Raw genomic sequence first — 23,258 nt, forward strand, 5'->3', positions numbered from 1 at the left:
TCTAAGGGCATTCAGTTTAACTTTTGCAAATCAATTTTTAATGTTACAAGTTTAATGCTATTTCTATATATTTAAAACCACATCTTGCATTTGTCAATCCATTTTTTTAAATTCTTGTTTATAGAGATTTAAAAAAAAACAAAGTAATTGTTTAACTATTTTACATTAGTCTAATTTTCAAAGAAATCTATTAGAATATAAAAATAGAAAGACGGACGTATTGTCTTGATAAACTAACCTAACTCACATATGCAATTGATAGAGAATTTGTTCACATATGTTTTACAAAAGCATCCCTCATCATGATTCGTCGAAAATCGCCGTATAATTTTTCAGAGCAAAAACCCGCGGTGGGGAATTGAGAAAAATTGGGGGCGTCGAGCTCTCTATCAGATCCAATGTGACAGGTGTGGGCCATGCGCAAGAGGCCTGCTCACTGAGGTGGGATAAACTTTTGTCCACAAGGAAAGCCCAGTTGACTAGTTGTAAGGCCACGTGTTGGATCTCCCGTACGAGTGATGTATCCCTGCGCTTTGCTGTCAGATTGCATGCAAGGTGGGCCAAGGGCTCGCACCTGCGCTGGGAGCAAGGGACCAACTGCTGCCAAGTGTTAATTTTAACTTACCATCACTTTTATCAATTGGCTCATTTGGAAGCCATAATTTTCATAGAGATGTTTACACATATTTTCATGGAGTACAGCCCATCTTAGCTTAAGGTGCTCCCGCCGCCCTTGTACATATCTCTCTCGATCGAACGGTCGAGTGGACTTCTGGCTCTAGGGAAGAGTTTTGGATCGTTAGATGCGGAAAGGGCAAAAAAAAGTTGAACTGAACAAAACAAAAACACAGATTATAGACAACCAAACCAAACTGAAAACTTACGAACAATGAAATGTGAAAACTCAACACTACCCCTAGTGTTCTTCGTAATATCGTAGGGTAAAAAATTGTGAAGAAATGAAGCAATGGGCTTTGATTAAAATAGAAAAAAATGCGAGGCCTAAGATACAACATAGCGAATGTTCTCTTTTGGGCTTTTTTGAATGAGTTCCACTGGCCCAAACAACGCCTAAATAAAATAGAACACATCCGGCTGTTCAACTTTTGGTTAGTTCATACGTCACTTGTTAAAGAACGGGAACATTTTCCATGGGTCCAATATTTTTTCTTTCTAAATGGCATTGTCTTTTGGCTGACACATGAGTTCTTTACTCTCCTTAAAATTGGAAAACTTAGGGATAGAACATTTTCCCGTGTGACATAGCATTATTGACCAGTTAAAACAAGATAGTGTTATTCCCGTTTCATGAAAGCCTTTCTCATCTTTAAGGCAAACACCACTTATCAAGATTCACAGAATGAATTTTTTGAAAATTAAGAAAAACAAAACAAGGATAAAGAAAATGGATATGAACGAAAATGTCTGATGAAAATGAAGAACATAAATTTGGCTGGAAGTGGGTTGAGTACTATATCTAGCAAAAGTTGATGTATTTGAAGATGTCAAAACAATTTGGGGATTGTCTACAAGGAATAAAATGATCAATTGGTTGCAGGGAAAATCAAATGAATAAGCAATTCATAAAAACCATTCAGTATATGAAAGTGATGTAATGTCATTCATGTCCTAAACTCTCCAAGAGAGAATGCTCATATGCTTGGAAACTCATTTTAAGTTATTAACACCACCACAACTAAAGTAAACAGGAAAACCTGTAATTTAACAAAATGCCAAATAAATCCGCATAAGCAACAAAGGAAGCATACAGAACTTGCTAATTAGGACGTCCTATAACACATAAGAAAAGCTCATATGGCCATCAGATCACCGTAACTCCGCATTAGAAGAATTGATCCTGCAAACAGACCTGCAGCACGCAGCAATTTCTGCAAGAGAGAAATACACTTTTAATTCCTTTATCTCCATTGTTATCTCAACAAAAAGATGGATTTATGAGTGACATATAGCATCTGGCATCCATGCAAAACAAATAAAACTCAAGAGTTCTGAAAGAACACAAGAAACGTTCACTACAGTATAACAAGGGCAAAAGAGCCCCTGTTTATAAAGCATCACTATCTGAAACGATCCCGGACAAAAAGAAAAAAACTGAAAAGATCAAAATATTTAAGGCAACTTTGCAAATCACACTCATCGATATCGGACACTTTCTATAGACTGGAGTCTAGAAAAGAAGCACAAGTCTAGCAAGGAAAAACTTATGTGTCTTTGGTTTACAATTTTTTACGGAAACCAAGATCTAATGATAAACAGACGAGCATCGCTAAAAGCACATCTATTGTTATAACTTATATGCACAATAGTAATCACAAAAAATTGCTATTGGGAAACTTGCACAATTTGTAATGTTAATAACTGAGATACCATAATCCAAATTCCACATCGTAGACAAATAAAAAAGCAAGGTTTGACTAACACTTGTTGATCTAACATATCAACAATGTTTTCCTTACACTTGTAAAGCTTTCAAGTTAACATATTATGTATAATTAACAGCAAAAAAACCACGGCACAACACTTATATGAAGTACGAGTAACACTTGTAGTTGCGAAACAAAACTTCTTTTAACTTTCCCGATGGTAATGTCAGACATCCCCTACGACCTCCATGAATCGCAAGTCCCGGGAAAATTATATATTCTAATCCAAATAACATAAACTTTTCCCACATCATATGGCCAAAACATGAGGAAATTATACATATATGCAATTGAAATCACGCCTAAATCAAAATCGAGAAATTCTAATCACAAGTCTTAAGCTTCCAACAAAATCGAAAACGGCGAGAGAGTGTTTGAGAGAGAGTACCATGTTAAGGGCCCACTTTTCCTCGTCATGATACTGGGACTGCAAGAAGTATTTCGCCTTGTCCAGTGAGATCGGGAAGTCCGCCATTGATGTGTTGAGAAGGAGAGGGAGAGAGAGAATTTGTGCTTTAGGGTTTAAGTTTGGGGTTTTGAGATTTGGAGGTGTTTGATGAGATAGAAAGGACCACACCGCGCGGCACCCACTTAAAAGGAGGGTAAGTAGCGAAATTACTACAATAACCTTGCTCATTAAAAAAAGTCCCTTTATATGGAGGAGAAACAGTTGATCCATCCGTCGGTCCACGCGGTGACACGTTTACACTCGAACCTATCTTCCTGTCCACTTATTTAATTTGAGCCAAACCAGCCTTCAATTCAAGGATTCACGAACTCTGTGAAACAGCGAAAGCCATCATAAACATAGAGAGAGAAAGAGAGAGAGAGAGAGAGAGAGCATGGAGGCCAAAGCATTTTGTAGCAGCGTGAGAGGTGCGCCATTGAGAGGCAGAAGAGAGAATTATGCTTCTTCTTTCTCACCCCTCCTCATCCAATCCATGGCTACCCAGAAGCCCATTCCTTCTGTTAACAAAACAGTTAGCTCCAAGAAGGTAACTTCTTTTTATATTGTTTATGCAATATCTCAAGCCTATGCCCTGTCTTGTAAAATATGTTAAAAATTATGTTGTTCTTGGGATAGCTTTAGCTTATTAGCAGCTCCCTCATCAAAATTGTGTCAAGCTGGGGACTAAAACGTGAACCATTTATAATGCAGAATTCAACTAAATCACCAGTTAAGCTACTAACAAGGGTGGAGCAACTGAAGCTACTGACCAAAGCAGAGAAAGCCGGCCTGCTATCGGCGGCAGAGAAGTCCGGGCTCTCGCTGTCGAGCATAGAGAAACTAGGTCTGCTCTCCAAGGCGGAGGAATTCGGAGTTCTATCGGCAGCCACTGACCCGGGAACTCCGGGGGCATTGTTCACTCTGAGCTTAGTACTGCTGCTTTTGGGGCCATTTGTAGTCTATCTTGTGCCTGAGGATTATCCTTTGGAGATAGGGGTACAAGCTTTTGTTGCTTTGCTTTCAGTGGTGGGTGGTTCTGCAGCTTTTGCTGCTTCAAATTTTGTATCCAACTTGCAGAAGTCAAATTGAAAAATTTGATGAACTAGTTCTCATTTTGGGATAATGAGACTCTCATTATTTGGCCACTCTGTAATTGTGAATGCTAGACATATTTCTAAACATTTCATGTCAGCAAGCATGGATTAGAATAGAAAATGGAGACGGATTTCATGACCAAAATAACAGAATATATAGATTTGGATTCATAGACATACATTGAATTGACACAACTTACTCACGCCATGTAAGCTCTATAAAATAATCTAAGAAAATACAGGTTATCAAAAAGAAAAGAAAAGAAAAATTCTTAACAGAAACTCGCAATTATAACAAACAAAATAACCTAAATTTCTGATAGTTCCAATACAACTCTTTTTATCCAACAAATTGCAATTGAAGGAGAGAAGGGGTTAAAAAAGGTGACCCTCTTGTCGTGTGAAAAAAATTGTCTATCCACCACTTTTCAAGCAGGAACAGAACTGCGGTTTGCCGCACCTTGACGTCCACCACCCCTTCCATTCAGATTCACCCGCTGATAACCCTCTCCATTTCGTCCAGCTGAACCCCTGGCTCGGCCAGAAAACTCACCCTGGTTTCTGAATTCATTCCTGCCATAGCTACGGCCACCACCATAGTTCCCACGACCTCTGAAAGTGTCACTCCGAAAGCCAGCTCTTCCTGAAGAGAACCTTCCTCTCCCACCACTGCTAACTGAAACAGCCAGCAGCTTTGTTAGTTTTACAACATTTAGTAGCAGATTCTTTTTACCTTACAACCTTCTATAACCCACCCTGCCAAGCTTACCTCGAGTTGTGGTTCTCTTTTCCTCGATCACTGCCGGGCGGTCCCCGATGGTGATAGGTGAAGCCTGTAAGGATTTTCAACAAGTTGAAAATTGGATTAGACATACACTGATACAAGCCAGTTCAAAATTGGATTAAACATACACTGATACAAGCTAAGTAAACCAAGATTGCAAAGATACAGTAATGCATGGCACCCACAGCTAGAAATAAACACATTACAACCTGCCAGTCAAATGGCAGTTTATGAACATATATTCTTGGACTGCCTAAATGTTATCCCAGTGATATTGTTCAGATGATATAAGCAACTATTAATCAACTGGAGGTCTTCACATCTGAGAGAATGACTTCTTCTTTTTTCCATTTCTTTTGTTTATGTATGCAAATAGAACCTTGTTAAAAATGCAAGACTACTCAACAAACCGAGAAACTCAAGCTCAGCTCAATTAAATTTAGCAAGCAAATGTGCAAGCTCATTTGTTACAATCAGTGAAACAATCTAAGCGCAGTAGCTCAGTCTGCAAATGGGCTGAGCTCAAGCAATAATGTGCTCTGCATAAAGGGAATGCAAAAACTAACAATTGATTTGACACTAAATTTTGTCAACTCATCTAACAAGACTGCAAGGAAAGAGCCAAGAAAAGAAAAGAACAGATAGCACTCAATTACAGCTCACAACTTTGTAAAATCTTGGCGAGTGTCATAACACATCCGTAGAGAGATGTGTGGGGGGCAATGCCTCCATTTTCACTGAGAAAACAAAGACATCCTCATGTTAATGATGCAAATGACCATTGGGCCTAGTGGCACCTCCTAATCCCTCAAGGATACAGGTGGAGGATGAGATCTTGGGTTCAGTCCTGGCCTTTATTTGCCCCCTTTTTTTTTTGTTTCTTGGGGGGGGGGGGGGGAGAGAGAAGAGAAGTTTATAATATTTTCAATGCTAATTCTGAACTAAACAAACTATAACAATAAACATAGGCTAAAAAGCAGACCTCCAGAAACTTCTTGGAATTTTTGACAAGTAGAATATGAAAGTAAGTATACCTCAAGTGCACTTTGCATGGAACTCAAAGTCTCAAATTCAACAAAGCCAAAGCAGAATCCTTGCTGCAAAAAGCCAAAAACATATGACATGTAAGGCTACATCAAAGCATCCTCAGTTGGATTAGAAAGTGCATCAGGCATATGAAGCAGACCTTACTACTCCTGACTTGGATCCCATCACGCTTAATAGGCCCAAATTTCTTAAACTCCTTCTCAAGTTGTCCCACTGTTGCATCATATGGCAAATTCCGTACATGTATGGAGTGACCTTCTGCAGTAAAGAATAGAGATCAGACTTCATCCATGAAAAAGTACACGAGCGTCTCAAACTCAGGCAAGTGTTATGCAAGTTAACTAAGCAATCCGACCATTGAAAGCTGAGTATTATTTTATTTAGGGAAAAAGAAGACAGCAAGCTGAGTATCATTTACCTTCCTCATGAGCATTGCTGCTTTCAGGGGCAGCATCACCACTAGGAGCTGATGCCACTGGTGCAGGAGCTGGTTTTGCATAACCAAGGGATTGATGGTCGGTGTTTGCAGATATTGTCCTCACAGTGCGGGTAGGCACACGGACAGGACTGGATGCAGCATTACTTTTCATTACCTTCACCAAAATGAAGCTTCATTAGATTAAAACCAAAAATAGGGTTGACATCAAAAGTAAAAATACTTGCTCCCAAAAAAAAAAAAAAAACAAACAAAGGAAAGTGATTAGCCTAAACTCACAATTGATGCATATGATTTCTTTGGAACATCCTCCTGGGTTTCAGGGGCAGGATCAGGGGTTGGATCAATATCTGCAAGACCTTGATTCTGACTTGAGTAAGCTGGGGGCTCCACAATCTCTTCTTCAATAACTGATCCTTCATCATTATCTGAAGGATCACAAACTTCGGGACCATTATTGAGATCCTCTTCCTCAAAGGAAGTTGCATGATCCACCACAAGATGATCAGGAGCGTGAGTAGGCTCTGGAACAACATAGAAGCAATTTGAAAATGAAAGCTACAGCAAATAACAAAAAGGTACATCAAGAAAGAAAACTAATGCCAACCTGGTTCTGCTGTCAAGATAGCTTCTGGAGCACTTTCATTGATGCCGTTAACCAAGACATTATTGGTCTGCAAAGATTCATTGTCCTCAATATACCTAAAAACATCATTTAAGACATAATACCCCTTCTCCTGTGGAGCTAGAAAGAATGTTTGGGCAAATTTTCTTCCCACATTGTCCTTTCCAGTCAAGCATCCGGTGACGAGAACAATCACTCCTTTCTCATAAGACTCCTGAGAATCTGCGGTTTTTATTTCTGCCGTATAGTCTCCATAATTTAAGGACTGAATTTTTTGACTTATTGCCTGCTCGCAAAGATAATAAATGTTAACAAATGTAATATTTTTCATCAAAATTTCTTATTTACAATAATAGTTCAGGATTCTCAATCCAGTTTATATCGAGTCCAAGAGGTGACGCACAAAATTTGAAAATTTTCAAAACAAACAATAAGATTCCTATTTATGTGGAGTGATGTACTATATTGTTTCGCGAATCTAATTCAAACAGTTCTTATGTAATATAAACTCAGTAATACCTTTTAGTCTATGAGTAGTATCATATCAAAGTATTACCAGTTAGGGTGACAAATAATTGGTCCATAAATGTCAAAAATTGGAGCCTACACAGCATCAAATAAACATCCCGTCTACAGATTTGTTCAAAATTCATTCAAAGACGCATTTGATATGACAATGTATGATAGAATAGCTGCCAAAATCATGTTCAACCTTGTATAAAAAGGATATATATATATATATATATATATTTAAATTCTTACTATAAAGCCAAACTTTTTGTAATGCCTTAAAGTGAAAACTAAATTGGAAACATAAAGACAAAAAAAGTTGTCCAATCCATGTTAAACCATACAACAAAGAAATTTCAAGTCTCGATACTTGGTATAAATTTTATTTCCGTGATATCATAGTATACTTACTTGCATAGTTGTCACTGTTGCCATATTGCCATTGACATCTGTCCTGCTAAGAGAGCTGGAATCCTGATAAAACCTATGCACTAATTGTGGGGATTCATGAAGAATATGGTAATATTGCTCCACAAAGGCATTGCCAACAAGTTGGGCACTGGGAGCAGAGGCAGGAGATGCTTCCTGCATGACTATCCACGGAAGTTCAAATCCTGTAATGTTAGTAAAGGAACAAACTAATGAAACCAACTGGATGTCAAAGAAAAACATAATAACGACAAGAGAGCCAAAAGCAGTACATTTTTAATAATTCTTGACAAAACAATGCATTGAAATTTATTTTTAAACAAATTCGAATCACTACAAAAGCCAATAATGCATTGAGATTATCATATCTGTAACAAGAGAATCTGCAAAGTAATGATGACTACTATAAGAAACTCCAATAGCCAGATAAGCTCACACGAACACACTGCAAGTGCCAGCAGAATGCACAAAGGCTTTGCCTTTGAGCTCGGAAGACCAAGTACTACGAGCTAAAACGGTTTTGAGTACTCGATCAGAAGTACAATATCACAAACCATAAATTAGGAAACAATTCCTACATATATGCTCAAATCACAGAAATACTCAAACAATTAAAAGCAATCTTGCAAACCCAAAAGTCTTTTATTCATGTTATAATTATAGTAACCCCAGCAAAATCCCCAATGGAGCAGACCAAGTGATTTCAACCTCAGAAAAAGAAGGGTCAGCTAAAAACTGAAGCAGACCGAGAATTAAATACATCAGGATGATAACGAAAACAATATCTGATTACAAATTTGTGTTTGATGTAAAGCCCTATAAAAATATGAAAAACCCAGAAATATATCAACACTGCCATCCAAAGTAATCAAGAGATTGACCATGGAAACATGATATTGACAGATCAACCACCAGCATAGTATTTAACAAATAAAATTAAAGATGGAAATTAACCAGTGGAGGCAGTAAACATAGAGAGTGGATTCAAGAGAAGAATCTGGAGTACCTGCTTGGAAGTGATCTGAGCTTTAGAGCGGGGGAGATCTGTGGGCTTGAGAGGAAGCAAAGTGAAGTTGAAGAGAGAAGGAACAGTACTTGGAGGATAGGAAGGCAGAATGAAAGAGGAAAGATGCTGAAGGCTGAAGCTTTTTTTTAATTATATATTTGATGAGATCACAAGACAAAAGCGGTAGCTTCAGACTTTAATTTTATCTAATTGTGAAGGGGAAAAAAAAAAGTTACATATTTGTGGAGGTTCTTTTTCAGTTTCCTTGGAATAGAAAATACAAATTGGGTATTTGGAATTTTTTAATTGAGCTAGAAAAATGATGAGAGATTGATTGGTGCCTTGATTTTACTTTCTGAATTTAGGGACAGAAATTTTGGGATATTATAATGTCCAAAATTTCTGGGAATGCAAGTCCATGATTTGATTTGGGAAGGAACTATCACTGCAGAATATACTGAACCCCTTCTGTTTTTTTTTTTTGCTTGGTTTTGTTAACTTTTTTTTTTTTTTTTTCACAACTTTTATTACTACTTAGTAAGAAAATAATGACAAGTAATATTTACATTCTTAATAAATTCTTTTTTTTTTTTTTTTTTACAAGTGATATAAGAAGGAGGAATTCGAACTCAATAATTCGGTCAAAGATAAACGTTCTTAACCACTTGAACGACAAACGCTTTAGTATGTAACAATATATTCAAACTAACAAAAATTTTCATATAAGATAACAACCTCAAAAACTCAAGTCATTAAACCATGGTAATGTACTAATGTTTGAAGGGAAGTATTCTAGTGTTTGGTGAGAAAATGGAACTATTTTAGAGACCACTTCTGCTTTAAAAATATTAATGAATAAAAAAAGCATTTGATGAGAAAATGGAAATTATGAATTTGATTTATTAAAAAAAAACACGTGCACATCGCAAAACTTCATTTCCATCGAAAAAGAGTCGAAAGTCCCCTCCTTTCTCAGTTCCCATCTGATCTGTATCTGAATTCTCAATGGCGAAGCCGGTGTCCACCGCCACCTCATCCATTGTCCAAACCCTAAAGCGGTACCTGAAGAAACCGTGGGAGATAACGGGTCCATGCGCGGACCCGGAGTACAAGCTCGCCGTACCCGGCGCGCTCGAGTACCGGCTCGAATGCCCGGCTTCGACCCAGGTCAAGGCCTGCGTGCCCACATCCAACCCGGAAACCGTATACGATATCAAGTACTACGCCCGGGACCAGAGGCGCAATCGGCCCCCCATTAGACGCACCGTTTTGAAGAAGGCTGATGTCGAGAAGCTAATGAAGGAGAAGAAGACCTTCGACGTCTCGGATTTCCCTCCGGTTTACTTGACCGATGTTATTGAAGAAGACTGCAACGCCCGAGGCGGAGGCTACCAGAAATGAATTGGGTTTGCTCTCCTTCCTCCTCCTCCTCCCTTAATTTCATTTATTGTTTTAAGGATTTAATCTTTTTTTTTTTTTTTTTGTGGTGGTATTATGAACATTGAGTAGAATTGTGTGTTTTAGCTTTTAGAGTTCTGTGAAAATGGACTAATACAAAAGTTGGAGTTTTTATTCGGTGTTGTGATAGAAATGGTTGGACTTTACGCATTTTGTTACCATCTCATCTGTTTATGCATGAATTTGATCCCTTTAGTTTGGTTAATAGATAGACTGCAATGAAAAAGGTTTGTTTTTTTTTGGTTCTGGGCTTTTCATGATGAATGTTGTATTGTTGCTTTTGAGTTTGCTTATGTCTCTTTTATGGTTGGGAATTTCATCGAACGGTCAAACTAGGATTGCAGTTTTGTTCTTTGTTGCTCTCCAAGCTTATGTTTTTGAGGTTTGATTGGTTAGTAATTGCTGCTTTCAGTGGCATTGTAGCTGTAATTTTGGATTAGTGCAATTTCATTTTCTCTTACACTGAAGGAGAATGTATTTTGCTTCATTGCACCTCTCTCTGAGTGCTCCATTGTTGTGACTTCTATTTCCTTTGGAAACCATGGAAATCTTTGCATCATCAGTGAATCTTTAGTTTATTCATAATATGAGATAGTAATTGCACCACAAATACTGTATTTTACACCTTAAACGTCGAGGCACATTCCATACCTCAATGGAGGATTGGAAATATGGCTCTGTTGCTTGGTTTTGAAACAGTTTACTGTTTTCTTTATCTTTTATTATGCAAAACTTAATTGAAAGAACAAAGATCTTCACTTAGTACCAAAAACCTTCTGTTGTTGTCTGTGACTGTTTTACCCCATGAATTTTGGGCATTGTTGCATGCATGGCTTTGCAAGGCAGGCTGGAAGCCTTTATGCCAACAAATTAGACATGAAAGCCTTGTAGGCAAAGAAAAGGCAATGATGAGAGCTTACAACTAGCTTCTCTGAACTCTCATCCCTAGTATAACACCAATTGTTGTGGAATTTAATCCAAAGGCACAACCTTTATACAGATATAATACAAAGATCCTGTGCTCCAATTTCATTGAAAACTTCGATTTGTTTGTTTCACATGCATTCAGCCAAAGTTTGGTACGGTCTATGCTCTGGCCAAGTTTGATGAGTATATCTTCATATTTGATTGGAGTGTTTGATCTTGCTTAGAATATATTTTGAGCTGATGCTTCTATCAGATATTGTGGCGTTTCATATTTGCACCAAATTTTAAGAAGATCACATGGTAACATCCATGAGGGTGGAACTCATGGTAGGACTAAAGAAAAGAGAGGATGTTTTAAATTTATTTTATGCTTGGTTGAAGGATGTGAAAGAAACAAAGAGAAAGACTTTAGTCGAGGACATATTCGAAGATTCAACAACCACAAATTTTATTTCCTCTACAAATCTCCCCAGTTTTGCAGAGAAAATAAAGCTTCCAGTATTCTATACTCTTCTCTTCGTTTCTATGTACAGTTAATCATCCACATGAGAGTAATTTTAAAATTTCTCTCCATTTCTCTCAACCCAAGCATGGAAATAGTAGTATAGCCTGCTTTCCATAGCAAGAATTGCTTTCACCTCATGTGCATCCATAAGTTGACCCTATACCATCTTTTTTGTTCTGTAGATCGTTGCCATCTCCTTTGGTTTATCAGGGTTATGTACTGGTGTTGCTTGCTCATTGCCCTCATGTTTATATTAAGTCCATTTAATAGTAAATGTTTTGTGGTCTAAGTCCTTATCAATGACTCTTTGTTTTTTTATGTCTTCTTGCAGGCTTATGGCGTTGTGTAAAAATGTCTGTGCTCCAGTCTTTTGTTCCTCTCTTCTGCTCTGTCACTAAAGAGGTGCTTTTCGTGTTAGCATGGATGTTTGCCTAGTCTGCTCACATATTGAAATTCTGTGTTTGAGATGAATAAAGGGTACTTGATACAACCATTTGGCCGCTTTTAGTTGTCCAAGAATGTATTTGTATAAAATCCAAATGCAACCGCAGTTGGGTGATGGATGGCAGTACAGCTAGTTTCTTTAACTCCTAAGATTTCTACGTGTGATTTCTACTTGTGAATCTTGTTTGTCTCATTGTGATTTGCTTTCCCCAACTGCAACCATATGAAGACCTAGAAAGGGTGACCTCACTGCTCATTGTTGTCATTGTTGCAATATTCTTGATGCAGTTGGCTATATGCTTTGCTTTCCAAAGATTGATAAGCTGTCATTCATACAACTCAACTTAGCTCAACTCACCCTTAATCCCAACGTCAAATGCCTTTCTTAATTAGCAGGATAAAAAGGCAGTAAGTAGAGTTTAATGCGCTAAACCCACATTATAGGTTTATCTGAACTCAGAATCCAGCGCCTGATCTGGATTTCATCATCGGCTTTCCTATCCTCGGTTTCTAGGAAGTCAGTGGGGGCCGTGATGAGGTGGAGATGGTATTGCCATATCGGGTTGGGCCCTGAACTGACATCCTAAACCCACTGTTCTGCCAAATCTGTATATGCACATTGTCCCCATGGGCCCTGTGTAAATCTTAATTTGTAGGACAACTATTGTTTCTGTTTATACCATTATAACTCCAGGCCCTCCCACACTGGCTAGCCACTCCAGGCGCTCTTGTAGCTGAATGACATCCTTCAACATAGCTCAATCCGGAAAACCCTGTTACCAAGTTTTTGGATTTTAAAGACCGAGGGCTGTTAGAAATGGTACCATCTTGTCTTTAATAGATGGAAATACAGTTAACTGTTGTTGTTGTTGTCGTGATTGTGTAAACTTCAACCGTTAACGTCTCCTCGAATATTAGGCTTAAGGTGGATGTGGATCTTATAATGTTCATTAGCGTTGTTGATTGATTGAGATTTTAAAATAGTTGTGTGACCGCCAAAGTTGGGTGACTTTTTGTTAATTAGTAGATTAATAATCTTCTTGGCCACCCACCCTACTTACTTAATCCCTAGTTTCTAATTAAGGACCATGATAACAGCCATGCAACAAAGCCGTCCTAGCTATCTCGGAGGAAATAATCTTAAGAAAATTGGGTTAATTCGATGGATATTTTGATTCTCTAAGGGCTGCAATTTTCTGGACCGTCAAGTGTTCCCATCGCCTGCAATATTTCCAATAATTCTTACATCTTCTTCTTCTTTTTTGATACTTCACTTTCATACATGCTTGATGTTGGGCAGACGCAGACAGTGATGGTCAAGTTTGTTCGAAAAGCATTAGACATGATCGTAAAAGAAAGTTCCGTACGCACTCTATGAAGTATGAATCAAGCAAACAGATTAGTGTTGTCGTTTTACTGCAAAAGTTGGTATCCTGTAACTGTCAAGATTACCCTTATTTTTCCCACACATGAATTATAATATAGTATATGATGTTATTTTAAAAAACGAACTAGTTTCTAGTCTAGTAGTACTTCTTTTCGTGAGAAAATTTATATTGTCATGAATCGACCGGCTAAGATCTTACTCGGATCAATGGAAAACCTTTTCATTAGTGACAGTGCTGGGGATATACTTAATTAGATTGTCTTCTTCATTTCTAATTTTATCTACTTTTCTGTGTGAAGAACTGCTTATTTTAGTTAAAAAACCTAAAGGAATAAGTAATTAACCAGACGAGATGATCGAGCTTAGTTAATTTTATATTTGTGGCATTGGAACCCATTGAATTTTCTCTTATGCCCGTTTTGCCCTCTGTGGCGGTATCTTTGTAATCAAGCTACTGACATAAAGGAGGTCATCGCGGGGAGAGTTCACAGGGGAAATGCATTTCACTTTCTGTAACAGGCTGGGAGGCAGCTTTGTGTTATTTACTGAGAGAGAGAGAGGCAGAAAAGAGAGGAGGGAGAGAGAGAGAGAGAGAGAGAGAGCACGCATTTATTTTTGTTTATGGTCATGTCTACCTTCTTTTTTTCCCCCCTAGGGTTTGGACCTGTCTCTTTCACGCTTCAGAACGAAAACAAACACCAAGAGAACCAAAAACAAAGACTACTAGATCAGTGCTTGTGAATGACAGATAAAATATCTCTTAAATTTCATTCACGCTGTTTGCACATATAGTTTTTTTTTAATGTTATCATATAATTAATTTTGAATTAATCAACTTGGTTTTCTATCAATATCTCCCCTCCCAATAACACAAACTCATATATAGTACATTAGACAATTGGAATTTTGGATGGATAATGGCCTCTCTCTCTCTCTCTCTCTCTCTCTCTCATGCCGTCATGATGATGGTAATTGAGATAAATGTTGGTGCTGGCGACGTCAACTTTATTTTTCACTTTTCTGTCTAGGTTAAGATAATTATTTGTTCAATTTTATGGAGTGACCAAACAAGTTCAATTATGTTACAAATAATTTGGAATTTTTGTGGTCAAGTATTTTTTGGAATTTTAAGCATAAGTTGATGACATTATAATATGCCAATAGGAACCAAAATTTAAAATAAATAAAAAAGTAAAATGAGATTCTCATCTCAAGTCTCAAGTCTCAAGTCCGACTGTCTCCACTCTTTTTGCTCTGCAGCTGCCTGCATAACCAATACATGACCATGCAAGCATTTAAAAGATTAAAATGGCAGCAGCAGAGCAGATCGCTTTAAATGGGATTAAACGAACACTACAAACTCAAAGTGAGGATAATCAAATTGTTCCTTATTATTAGAAATAATAAATTGGTCCTGTGAAAATGTCAGTGTCGGCTGGTTCCTTTCTTGTCTTGAATGCATATGAAAAAGTAGACTTCAGCTTTTGATTACGATTGAACTGCAACTACATTAGTCTATATTATATTAAACGTACGTTCTCAATTATTTTGCTGAGGATTCCACTTTCCTTGATTATTTTGCCTGCGTTGTGTGGTTTCTTGATGAAGAAAAGCCTCTCTCTCTCTCTCTCTCTCTCTCTCTCTCTCTCTCTCTCTCTCTCTCAAACACACAATATTTATACTTTATAGGAGCCATTGACTGCTAGAAAATGGGGCTAAGCAGGCCACAGATCACAAGGCCAATTGAAAGGAAACAATATGCAAAGAGTATAAATATATAATGTATAGTCTTCATGTGAGTTAATATTAACAAACTAGTGTAACTTGGGTTGTGAAAATCTCACTGCTATATATATATATATGATCAGTACATACATATACACATGTCGTAGTGGTCCCTCTCTCTGCATTCAGTGGATGCTTTAAAGAACCTGCTTTGGTCCCTCCTCCACTCTACGAAGCTCTACCCTATGATCTCTCTCTCTCTCTCTAGCTAGCTAAGCTACTTGAATAATCCCCTCTTGCATGTGAAGTATATACAACGCCAAACCCTAGCTACTCTTTACTTATATATCATGCCTTTCCTCATCTAAAATATTTTGTGGATCAAATATAGTTGTCTCGGATCGGAAGAAAGGGATTGTTCATAAAAAAAGTATATTAAGTGGTACATTTCCCTAAATTGTATCGACATCTTGATGGGATCACTTGAGCTAAACTCTATTAATGAACAGTTTAGGACAATATCGATACAATCTCTGCTAATTAAGTAGGTGCGAAGATTATATACGTCTCGAAAAAATTGTCTAAATTTACAAATAGAGAAATAATAATATTCTCTAAAACCTTTTTTATATAAAAAAATAAAATAAAATAAAATTATATATCAGACATCCTCTTTACCACTAGTTAATTAGGGTTGTATATGTATGTTTTTCTTTTCTTTCTGATGTGTGGTTTCTTGATTAAATTTGTGTAGCTATAGGCATGCCTTGTACAATTCATGCTATGTGGAATACACCAAGAAAGCTATTTGTAGTTGCCGATAAAGTGTAAGAGGGAGGGATGGTCCCCCTTAAAAATAAACCAATATCTAGATAGACCTAGCTAGACAGAGTCTATTCAATAATAAACTACGACCAAACTTATTCATTTATTAAGCAGTGATTGTTCAGTCTCTGGTATGAACAAATTGATGAAATTTTTACTGCGGCTTCCCAGATTGACTTGTCAACATAAGGGGAGTCCACGTGGCTATAAATGTGCCATACCTTTTCCTTTTTCATTCCCATGCAACATGGTGCGGTAAATTCTAGCTAGCATCTTTTTCTTTACCAAATTGTGAATTCTTTTTTTAAAAAGTTTATATTCTCTCTCTCTCTCTCTCTCTCTCTCTCTCTCTCTCTCTCTCTCTCTGCGCAGCTAAGAACCCCTAGGATGTTGAATTTGGTATACAGATGAGCTACACAAGCTCAGTAAGAAATTCAAGAGAGCATCATATATATGCATACTTAGCAAGAGGCTCAAAGCACTGTAGCATCCTCTTCCTCTCCTACTTCTTCTGCTTCCTTGCTTATTACTTAATTAGTTTTGGACAGCTCTGATCTCAGCTGTTGCAACCTCAGTTTTCGGTCTGATATGTGAGTATGGTTCATCTTCTGGTCCTATTTATGTATACCTTCCAACTTGGATTGATAAGAGATAAAGGTAATTTAGGGTTTCCAGTGTTGGAATTCGTATGAATTTCAACCAGCTTTTCCTCATCATGTTACTTCTCTTGAATGTGATACCTAAATTTTCGACAGTTCAGATTTCAGTTCTTTCATTAGCTTCTTTCAAAGATTAAAGTGGTATTTAGCAGAAGTTTGTGGCCATTCATTTGGATGTAATATTAACAACTGATCACCTCCCTACATGTAATATCTGCTCAATTTTCAGATTTGCAGATATGGGACAACCTTAATTGGAGGATATATATATATATATATATATGCAAAAATATATAGCTCTTTGGATCTTCGATGAGAATGTTTTCTTTCTCAAATCGAACCGATCACAGGTCAACTAGTTCATCATAAAGCAATTTTGCAAAAGAAATTAACTCACATGGATTCTAATAAAGAATAATCTTATAAAAATGAAACAAAGACTTCCATGTGCCGTCCAACAGTTTATTTTTCTTCTTATTCTTCTTCTTTTTTTCTTTTCAGTTGAATCATTGGAGCTCAAAGATGGGAGAATGATGTTGGACTTACAAGGATTTGAGCAATTGATGAAAGAAGTATGAGCTTATAATCAGAATTGCGTACAATGATATCAAATTCAAGGGAAAAGGGTTTCCAAGCAAAGCAAGAGGGCCACAACAACACCAATAATGATGGAAACAGTAGTAATTTCAACAAGGAATCATCATCAAGTACTACTACTTCAAGACAATGGTCTGGATTTAGAAATCCAAGGATTGTACGTGTCTCGCGCACCTTCGGAGGAAAAGACAGGCACAGCAAGGTTTCCACGGTGAGGGGATTGAGGGACAGGAGAATTAGGCTCTCAGTACCAACAGCCATTCAATTATATGACCTTCAAGACAGGCTTGGACTTAGCCAGCCTAGTAAGGTAATAGACTGGCTGCTTGATGTTACTGAAGATGATATTGATAAGCTCCCACCTCTCCAAGTTCCTCATGGATTTGCTCATCAATTTCATCAGCAAATGCTAAATCCTCATCATTCTCATGATCAAGGTCACCAGTCTAACAATTCTCTTGCTGCTGCTCCTTTCTTTGATGTAAATTCTTCATTTATGGAGGCAGATCATCAAGCTCATCAAGTAGTTCATGACCATCAAAGAAGTTCTACTAGTACTAATGTGGGTGATCGGAAAGGCAAGTCAATCAAAACACACGATGAACAAGATGATGATGATCAAAATCATCATCAAGATGGCAATATTGGGGGTGGACAACTCTTGGCTCAGAAGCTATTTCCCCAAGGCAATCATCCTTCCTCCATACCTGGCCTGCTAAACAATGCCATGGCATACAATTACTATCATAATTATTCAGAGCCTTCAAGTTTATCTCTATCTCAATTTGGTGGCCATGGATTTCCACCAGTGCCCCAAATAGATCATCATAGCCATATGATGAGCAATGCCTTATCATTTTCAACTTCAATGCCATCTGGATCTCAATTGTTCTTCTGTCCATCAACAGCAACACCCTCCCTTTTCGGTCCATATCCTCCGTATATTACCAACCCGGTAGTGGAGAGAGGTACTAATACTAGTGAGCCAAGATCACAAGCCAACCATTTCCAATTTTTGAGCTCATCAAATTCACCAAATCTCCTACCAAATGCTCTCATGTCTTCTCTTCAGTCTTTGAAATCCTATCCAACATCGGTCAATCCCAAGCAGCTCCATTCGAATTCACAGGATAACAATGGAAGCCAACCAAACAAGGACCATAATTAATACCAGCTCCTAAACGCATGTAAGTTCATATTGTTGACAATGGGAATGGAGGCTACTATATTGGTCTCAAGATCTTGAAACATATATATATATATATATATATATCATGCATCAATTAATTTTCACAACAGACGAGACATGGAAATCGATGAACTGAGGCATTAATGGAGGGGTTGGCTTGAGGAGCTAAGTAGTTGATTTCTTCAGCACACAGCACAAGCTAGCTAGCAAGACATAAAGTTCATCTGATCATTATGTGGTTCTGTTTCCTGCAAGACTTTCCTCACTCTCTCTCTCTCTCCTCTCTCTCTCTGCAAAAAAGCAACAAGAGTTAATAGTGAAAACTTTGTAAGTACGACAATTATATGTAGACATTTGCATAATAGTGATTGATCAGAGTGCTTATAATTTTATAAACTAGATATATACCACTTCCATAGCCGATACGCATTTTATATATACATGTTTGAGTTCATCTAATTGCATTCATATGCACTCTTGAGGTATACATATGTATAGATCTATCTATATATCTGAGCTCATATAATTTGGTCTCCAAGGAGATTATAGTCGTCATGCTGGATCAGAGGCATGACCGTTCGTTGAAGAGAACATATATATTGTACAATATGCCTGCAGGCTTCTCCAAACATTAGATATCCTCATCAAAGTACTAGTAATGTGGTTAATTTTGTTTAGCCATTCTATATCTTGACTATATATAGCGAAATCAGTAGGTTTGCATATAAAGGTTTCTCCACTCTTTATTACTCACACTACAAAAAAAAGTGACAACAGTCACCATTATTTGGTCACATTTGCTGGAGTGACTAAAAGCTTTAGTTTTGGTGACTAAGACCTTTAGTCACCCCAGCAAATGTCATAAAATGTCACCAAATAATGGTGACTGTTGCCAATTTTTTTTTGTAGTGCCAGAGGAAAGAAGAGTTTTTCTAGTCTTTGCCGGTGTTGACATGCATGTGTTTGTGAGAGAATGACATGAAAGAACAGAAAGAAAGCAAAAAAAAAGTGTGTGTATATATATATATATATATATAGTGCTTCTATTAAGGGATCCCTCAAATAAGTTTATTTGAGGGACACTCTTATAGGGTCCACTTTGCATTGTATTTTACTAATTCAAACAGTCTTTTTTGTAGATATTCATTCAAAGATCATCTCTACAAAAAATCACTTAAATCTAATATTATTTAACCATTCAATTAAATTATTGAAATTAAAGTATTTTCTTGAAGCACCATGTTCATTGATTTTGTTGGTATCAATTAGATGCATGAATGATTTTCAATTTGCATGATTTTTTTGCAAAGATGATCTCTAAATGAAGGTGTGAAAAATAGATGGTTTGGATTGTTGAAAAAAAATTCATAAGGGACCTTAAGGGATGTTTCTCAAATAATTTTATTTAAGAAATCCCTCAATAAATTGGGGCTATATATATATATTGAAAAGCTTTCCAAGATTGCCAAATGGTGTTAATACATTTGTGCGCACACACATACATATATATGCATAATGTGATTATTTAAGCAACAAATTATAATGAGAAAAATGTGTATATATATATATATATTGAAAGGTTTTGCTTTTTTTTTTCTTCACCCTAATTCGTTACATGGATCATAGATCAAATTAATTCCTGGTTTTGTGTTTTTGGCCTGTGCTTTTGAACATGCATGAAACAATGAGCACGAATTTAAATCGTGTTGGTTTTCAATCCCAGTTGCATTCATCCCGAAGAGATGATTAATTAAATAATTTTTCGGGAATATTATTGCAAAACCACTGCCCTTCACATATATATATATATATATATATATATATATATATAGAGTTTTGCTCTTATGCGGATGTCCGCATTTTGTTAAACTACGGTTGTCCTTAGATTTGCCAATATATGTGTACATACAAGTAAAAGCTTACATGTTGCTAGATTAATTTCACCTTGGCAGAGGTGTGGGCCCTCCAAAAAGCATCCCAAATGTGGGAATATGGAGATGCAAAAGAAGAAGCAGTATCATTGGTTGTTCTCAAGGCTCTTGCAACGTGTTAAGCACTTTGTATTGCACTGCCATTTTTAATCAATGAATCCAACAGCTTTCTAGTGCTAATTGGAATTGCACGAATCAAATCCACCTCTTCTGCAAAAAAACAAGTTGGAAAGTGCACAACCGTAGTTTAACAAAATGCGGACGTCCGCATAAGAGCAAAACTCTCTCTCTCTCTCTCTCTCTCTCTCTCTCTCAAGTTGGAAAGTGCACAACCGTAGTTTAACAAAATGCGGACGTCCGCATAAGAGCAAAACTCTCTCTCTCTCTCTCTCTATATATATATATGTGGCCACAATATCATACCTTTTACTTCGTCCTGTTTCACCAGCTGGTTTTGGGTCATATATATGCATACTGCAGAGATGAGATGTTGGGCATGGCCACATTGGGCAGCCTACCCCAAGTAATTAAATGACCGCGCTGACACTCTCTGGTGTTTATATATATGTGTTTGTGCGCGCAATGCAATAATAATCTGGGGCCAAAACCATTTTGGATCTAAAATTATAAACTACCATGATCAACGTACGTTGAAACGATTTTGATTACTAATTTTGACTTATATTGTGTGCAATAATATTCATACAATTACACATTAATGCATGTTTGTTTCGTACGTATGTATGTATATATATATATATAGAGAGAGAGAGAGAGAGAGAGAGAGAGAGAGAGAGCTCTTAGTTTATGCAACATATGTATAAGTAAGCACATATTTCTCCGCTCTAAATCATTGGTTATTTAAATCGGAAATTATTTAGCTATTTTATTATTTACATTTTCTATACCTATATGTATAAGAGGGTTAGTTACCTCAGAAAGGCTAAATTCTTGCCTCTCAAGAACAACCCATCAAAACATTAATCCACACCCCAAAGAAACTTCAACCAAAAAGAAGCTTTTAACTAATTAAACCAACCAAATGTTTAAAGTGGTTTTGGGAACTGGAGAGGTAGCTAGACTTTTTGGCTTATGAGTTGGCTCCCTAGGTTATCCTGTTATAGAATTCTCGTACTCTTTCTCTCTCTCTCTCTCTCTCTCTCTCTCTCTCTCTCTCATGCATTCTGAGATGCATGCCAAACTATCTGTGCCTCTTTAATAATTTTAGCACACAAACAATAAGGGCTGGGTAGCCCACAAGTTTAACTGCTTCCTTGATATCTCTGTCTGCACCAATATTGTACAGCAAGATTTATAATAAGCATGGAAGAAGGCACCATACAAGACAAAAAGAGAAAAGGAGAAAAAGAAAAGAAAAGAAAAATTATTCATTAAAGGGTTTGGAATCTGCAACTCTTCTGAGAAGGAAAAGGAAAGAACAAGAGTCCACAGGCAGAAGAAGCAGTCTGTCTGTCACTCAGCAGCTTTCATGCTGCAGCAGCAGCATTATGTCACAAGATCCAAGAAACATTAAAGGACACACCCAACCCCAGTTCTTTACCCTAATTCCCAATTTTTATTCATTTTATATGTGCCCTCGTGGCATCACACAAATGGCTTTGCTAAATTGCTTTGCCAGTACCTACTTGTGTTGTGTGGTCCTCTAGATCTAGCCTCTCTTCTTAGCTACAGAGTAGACTACATAAAAGTGGATATAAAGAGAACAAAAAACACTCAAATATTTTTCTAACCTTTCTTTTTCTTATTTCTTGTTTTAAATTTGTTGGAAATATATATATATATATATAAAGTTTTTTACCGAAATGATCCCCCAATTATTGCTCGAGTTTCATTTTGGTACACGAACTAAATTTTTCATTTCAATAGTCTTCCAACTCTCCATTTAGTAACAAAACGGTGCTACCGTCAAAGTCTGTCAACTATTCCGTGAAATCGAGGGGCAAAACTATCTTTTTTACGCAGTAGCCTCCTCTAAAATGACCAACCCATATGATTCCTCTTTTTTGAGCAGTCCCCCTTTCTGGATGGGTTCAACTGCTTTGAAAAGGATTTGGCATGGTTCAAATTTGGAGGAATCCAACATTTATAGAACAGAGGGAGAGAGAGGGAGATAGGGCAGAGAGGAGAGAGGGGAGGGAAGGGAGACGAAGGGGAAGGGGAAGGGGAGGAGAGATGACTATGCAGGTTTTAGAGGAGAGTATTGCCGAAGAACGATAGTTTTGCCTCGATTTCAGGAATAGTTGAGAGACTTTGAGGGTTTAGTTACTAAATGGAGAGTTGGAGGACTATTGAAATGAAAAATTTAGTTCGTGTACCAAAATGAAACTCGAGCACTAGTTAAAGGATCATTTCAGTCAATAACCCTATATATATATATATATATATATATATATATATATATATATATATATATATACATACATGTGTGTGTGTAAGGAGGAGATTAATGGAATGTGCGCAGAGGCATGCTGATAGGTACTCCTACTAAGATTTATGGAATTTTGGGTGTGGTCCTCAAACAACTATACATGCTACTACGCTAAGGTAGACAAGGACCACATTTGATCATCCATCCGTGGTCTTACTCATATTGGTTTAATTTTCACTTTTCAATTTAGGTCTCTTTACTTTAGATGGTTCAGATTCAAAACCAATTAAGTCCTATCCATAGCAAATTAATAGAAAACTAGAACCGAATAAGAAAAAAAAGAAAGAGGTGGTGTTAAATTTCACAGTTGGTTGTTCGTGGTCAAATTCGTGCGGCCTA

General features: G+C 37.2%; 5 protein-coding genes across 8 annotated transcripts; 3 read left to right on the forward strand and 2 right to left on the reverse strand.

Annotated features, from left to right (window-relative positions):
• Window positions 1-1,600: 1,600 nt before the first annotated feature.
• On the reverse strand, window positions 1,601-3,016 carry TOM5 (mitochondrial import receptor subunit TOM5-like protein). Its single transcript, XM_008241787.3, has 2 exons — window positions 2,833-3,016; window positions 1,601-1,889 (listed from the first exon to the last, which is right to left on the reverse strand). Exons 1-2 carry the CDS (start codon window positions 2,917-2,919, stop codon window positions 1,812-1,814), a joined length of 165 nt encoding a protein of 54 aa, XP_008240009.1. The 5' UTR covers window positions 2,920-3,016; the 3' UTR covers window positions 1,601-1,811.
• A 186-nt stretch (window positions 3,017-3,202) lies between these two features.
• Window positions 3,203-4,037, forward strand: LOC103338568 (wiskott-aldrich syndrome family protein, putative (DUF1118)). Its single transcript, XM_008241784.2, has 2 exons — window positions 3,203-3,439; window positions 3,604-4,037. Exons 1-2 carry the CDS (start codon window positions 3,287-3,289, stop codon window positions 3,979-3,981), a joined length of 531 nt encoding a protein of 176 aa, XP_008240006.1. The 5' UTR covers window positions 3,203-3,286; the 3' UTR covers window positions 3,982-4,037.
• An 80-nt stretch (window positions 4,038-4,117) lies between these two features.
• LOC103338569 (Nuclear transport factor 2 (NTF2) family protein with RNA binding (RRM-RBD-RNP motifs) domain-containing protein) lies at window positions 4,118-9,144 on the reverse strand. 3 transcript variants are annotated; one of them, XM_008241786.2, is made up of 9 exons: window positions 8,824-9,144; window positions 7,800-8,002; window positions 6,861-7,164; window positions 6,533-6,777; window positions 6,236-6,410; window positions 5,957-6,072; window positions 5,805-5,867; window positions 4,756-4,819; window positions 4,118-4,662 (listed from the first exon to the last, which is right to left on the reverse strand). In XM_008241786.2, exons 2-9 carry the CDS (start codon window positions 7,977-7,979, stop codon window positions 4,415-4,417), a joined length of 1,395 nt encoding a protein of 464 aa, XP_008240008.1. In that variant the 5' UTR covers window positions 7,980-8,002; window positions 8,824-9,144; the 3' UTR covers window positions 4,118-4,414. The 3 variants fall into 3 exon arrangements, with proteins under 3 accessions (XP_008240008.1, XP_008240007.1, XP_016651349.1); XM_008241785.2 differs by having other exon boundaries at window positions 5,957-6,075; XM_016795863.2 differs by having other exon boundaries at window positions 5,957-6,075; window positions 7,800-7,981; window positions 8,824-8,995.
• Window positions 9,145-9,737: 593 nt separating this feature from the next.
• LOC103338566 (furry) lies at window positions 9,738-12,336 on the forward strand. The gene is made up of 2 exons (XM_008241779.3): window positions 9,738-10,229; window positions 12,045-12,336. The coding sequence occupies exon 1, from the start codon at window positions 9,829-9,831 to the stop codon at window positions 10,222-10,224; it is 396 nt and encodes a 131-aa protein (XP_008240001.1). The 5' UTR covers window positions 9,738-9,828; the 3' UTR covers window positions 10,225-10,229; window positions 12,045-12,336.
• A 4,101-nt stretch (window positions 12,337-16,437) lies between these two features.
• TCP17 (TCP domain protein 17) lies at window positions 16,438-18,938 on the forward strand. Of its 2 annotated transcripts, none has more exons than XM_008241780.3 (2): window positions 16,438-16,684; window positions 17,255-18,938. In XM_008241780.3, exon 2 carries the CDS (start codon window positions 17,355-17,357, stop codon window positions 18,516-18,518), a length of 1,164 nt encoding a protein of 387 aa, XP_008240002.1. In that variant the 5' UTR covers window positions 16,438-16,684; window positions 17,255-17,354; the 3' UTR covers window positions 18,519-18,938. The 2 variants fall into 2 exon arrangements, with proteins under 2 accessions (XP_008240002.1, XP_008240003.1); XM_008241781.2 differs by lacking the exon at window positions 16,438-16,684 and adding an exon at window positions 16,729-16,751.
• The last annotated feature ends 4,320 nt before the right edge of the window (window positions 18,939-23,258 follow it).

This window comes from Prunus mume, linkage group LG7 (genome assembly GCF_029339155.1).
Source record: "Prunus mume cultivar Tortuosa linkage group LG7, ASM2933915v1, whole genome shotgun sequence".
Taxonomy (NCBI): domain Eukaryota; kingdom Viridiplantae; phylum Streptophyta; class Magnoliopsida; order Rosales; family Rosaceae; genus Prunus; species Prunus mume.

Excerpts from the sequence above, each read along its gene's own strand:
- TOM5 (XM_008241787.3), bottom strand. The coding sequence starts at position 2,919 with ATGGCGGACTTCCCGATCTCACTGGACAAGGCGAAATACTTCTTGCAG. Across the intron at positions 1,890-2,832 it reads AAAAGTGGGCCCTTAACATG|AAATTGCTGCGTGCTGCAGG; the intron begins GTACTCTCTCTC and ends TCTCTCTTGCAG.
- LOC103338568 (XM_008241784.2), top strand. The coding sequence starts at position 3,287 with ATGGAGGCCAAAGCATTTTGTAGCAGCGTGAGAGGTGCGCCATTGAGA. Across the intron at positions 3,440-3,603 it reads AAACAGTTAGCTCCAAGAAG|AATTCAACTAAATCACCAGT; the intron begins GTAACTTCTTTT and ends TTTATAATGCAG.
- LOC103338569 (XM_008241785.2), bottom strand. The coding sequence starts at position 7,979 with ATGCAGGAAGCATCTCCTGCCTCTGCTCCCAGTGCCCAACTTGTTGGC. Across the intron at positions 7,165-7,799 it reads CAACAGTGACAACTATGCAA|GCAATAAGTCAAAAAATTCA; the intron begins GTAAGTATACTA and ends CTTTGCGAGCAG. Across the intron at positions 6,778-6,860 it reads TATCTTGACAGCAGAACCAG|AGCCTACTCACGCTCCTGAT; the intron begins GTTGGCATTAGT and ends ATGTTGTTCCAG.
- LOC103338566 (XM_008241779.3), top strand. The coding sequence starts at position 9,829 with ATGGCGAAGCCGGTGTCCACCGCCACCTCATCCATTGTCCAAACCCTA.
- TCP17 (XM_008241780.3), top strand. The coding sequence starts at position 17,355 with ATGATATCAAATTCAAGGGAAAAGGGTTTCCAAGCAAAGCAAGAGGGC.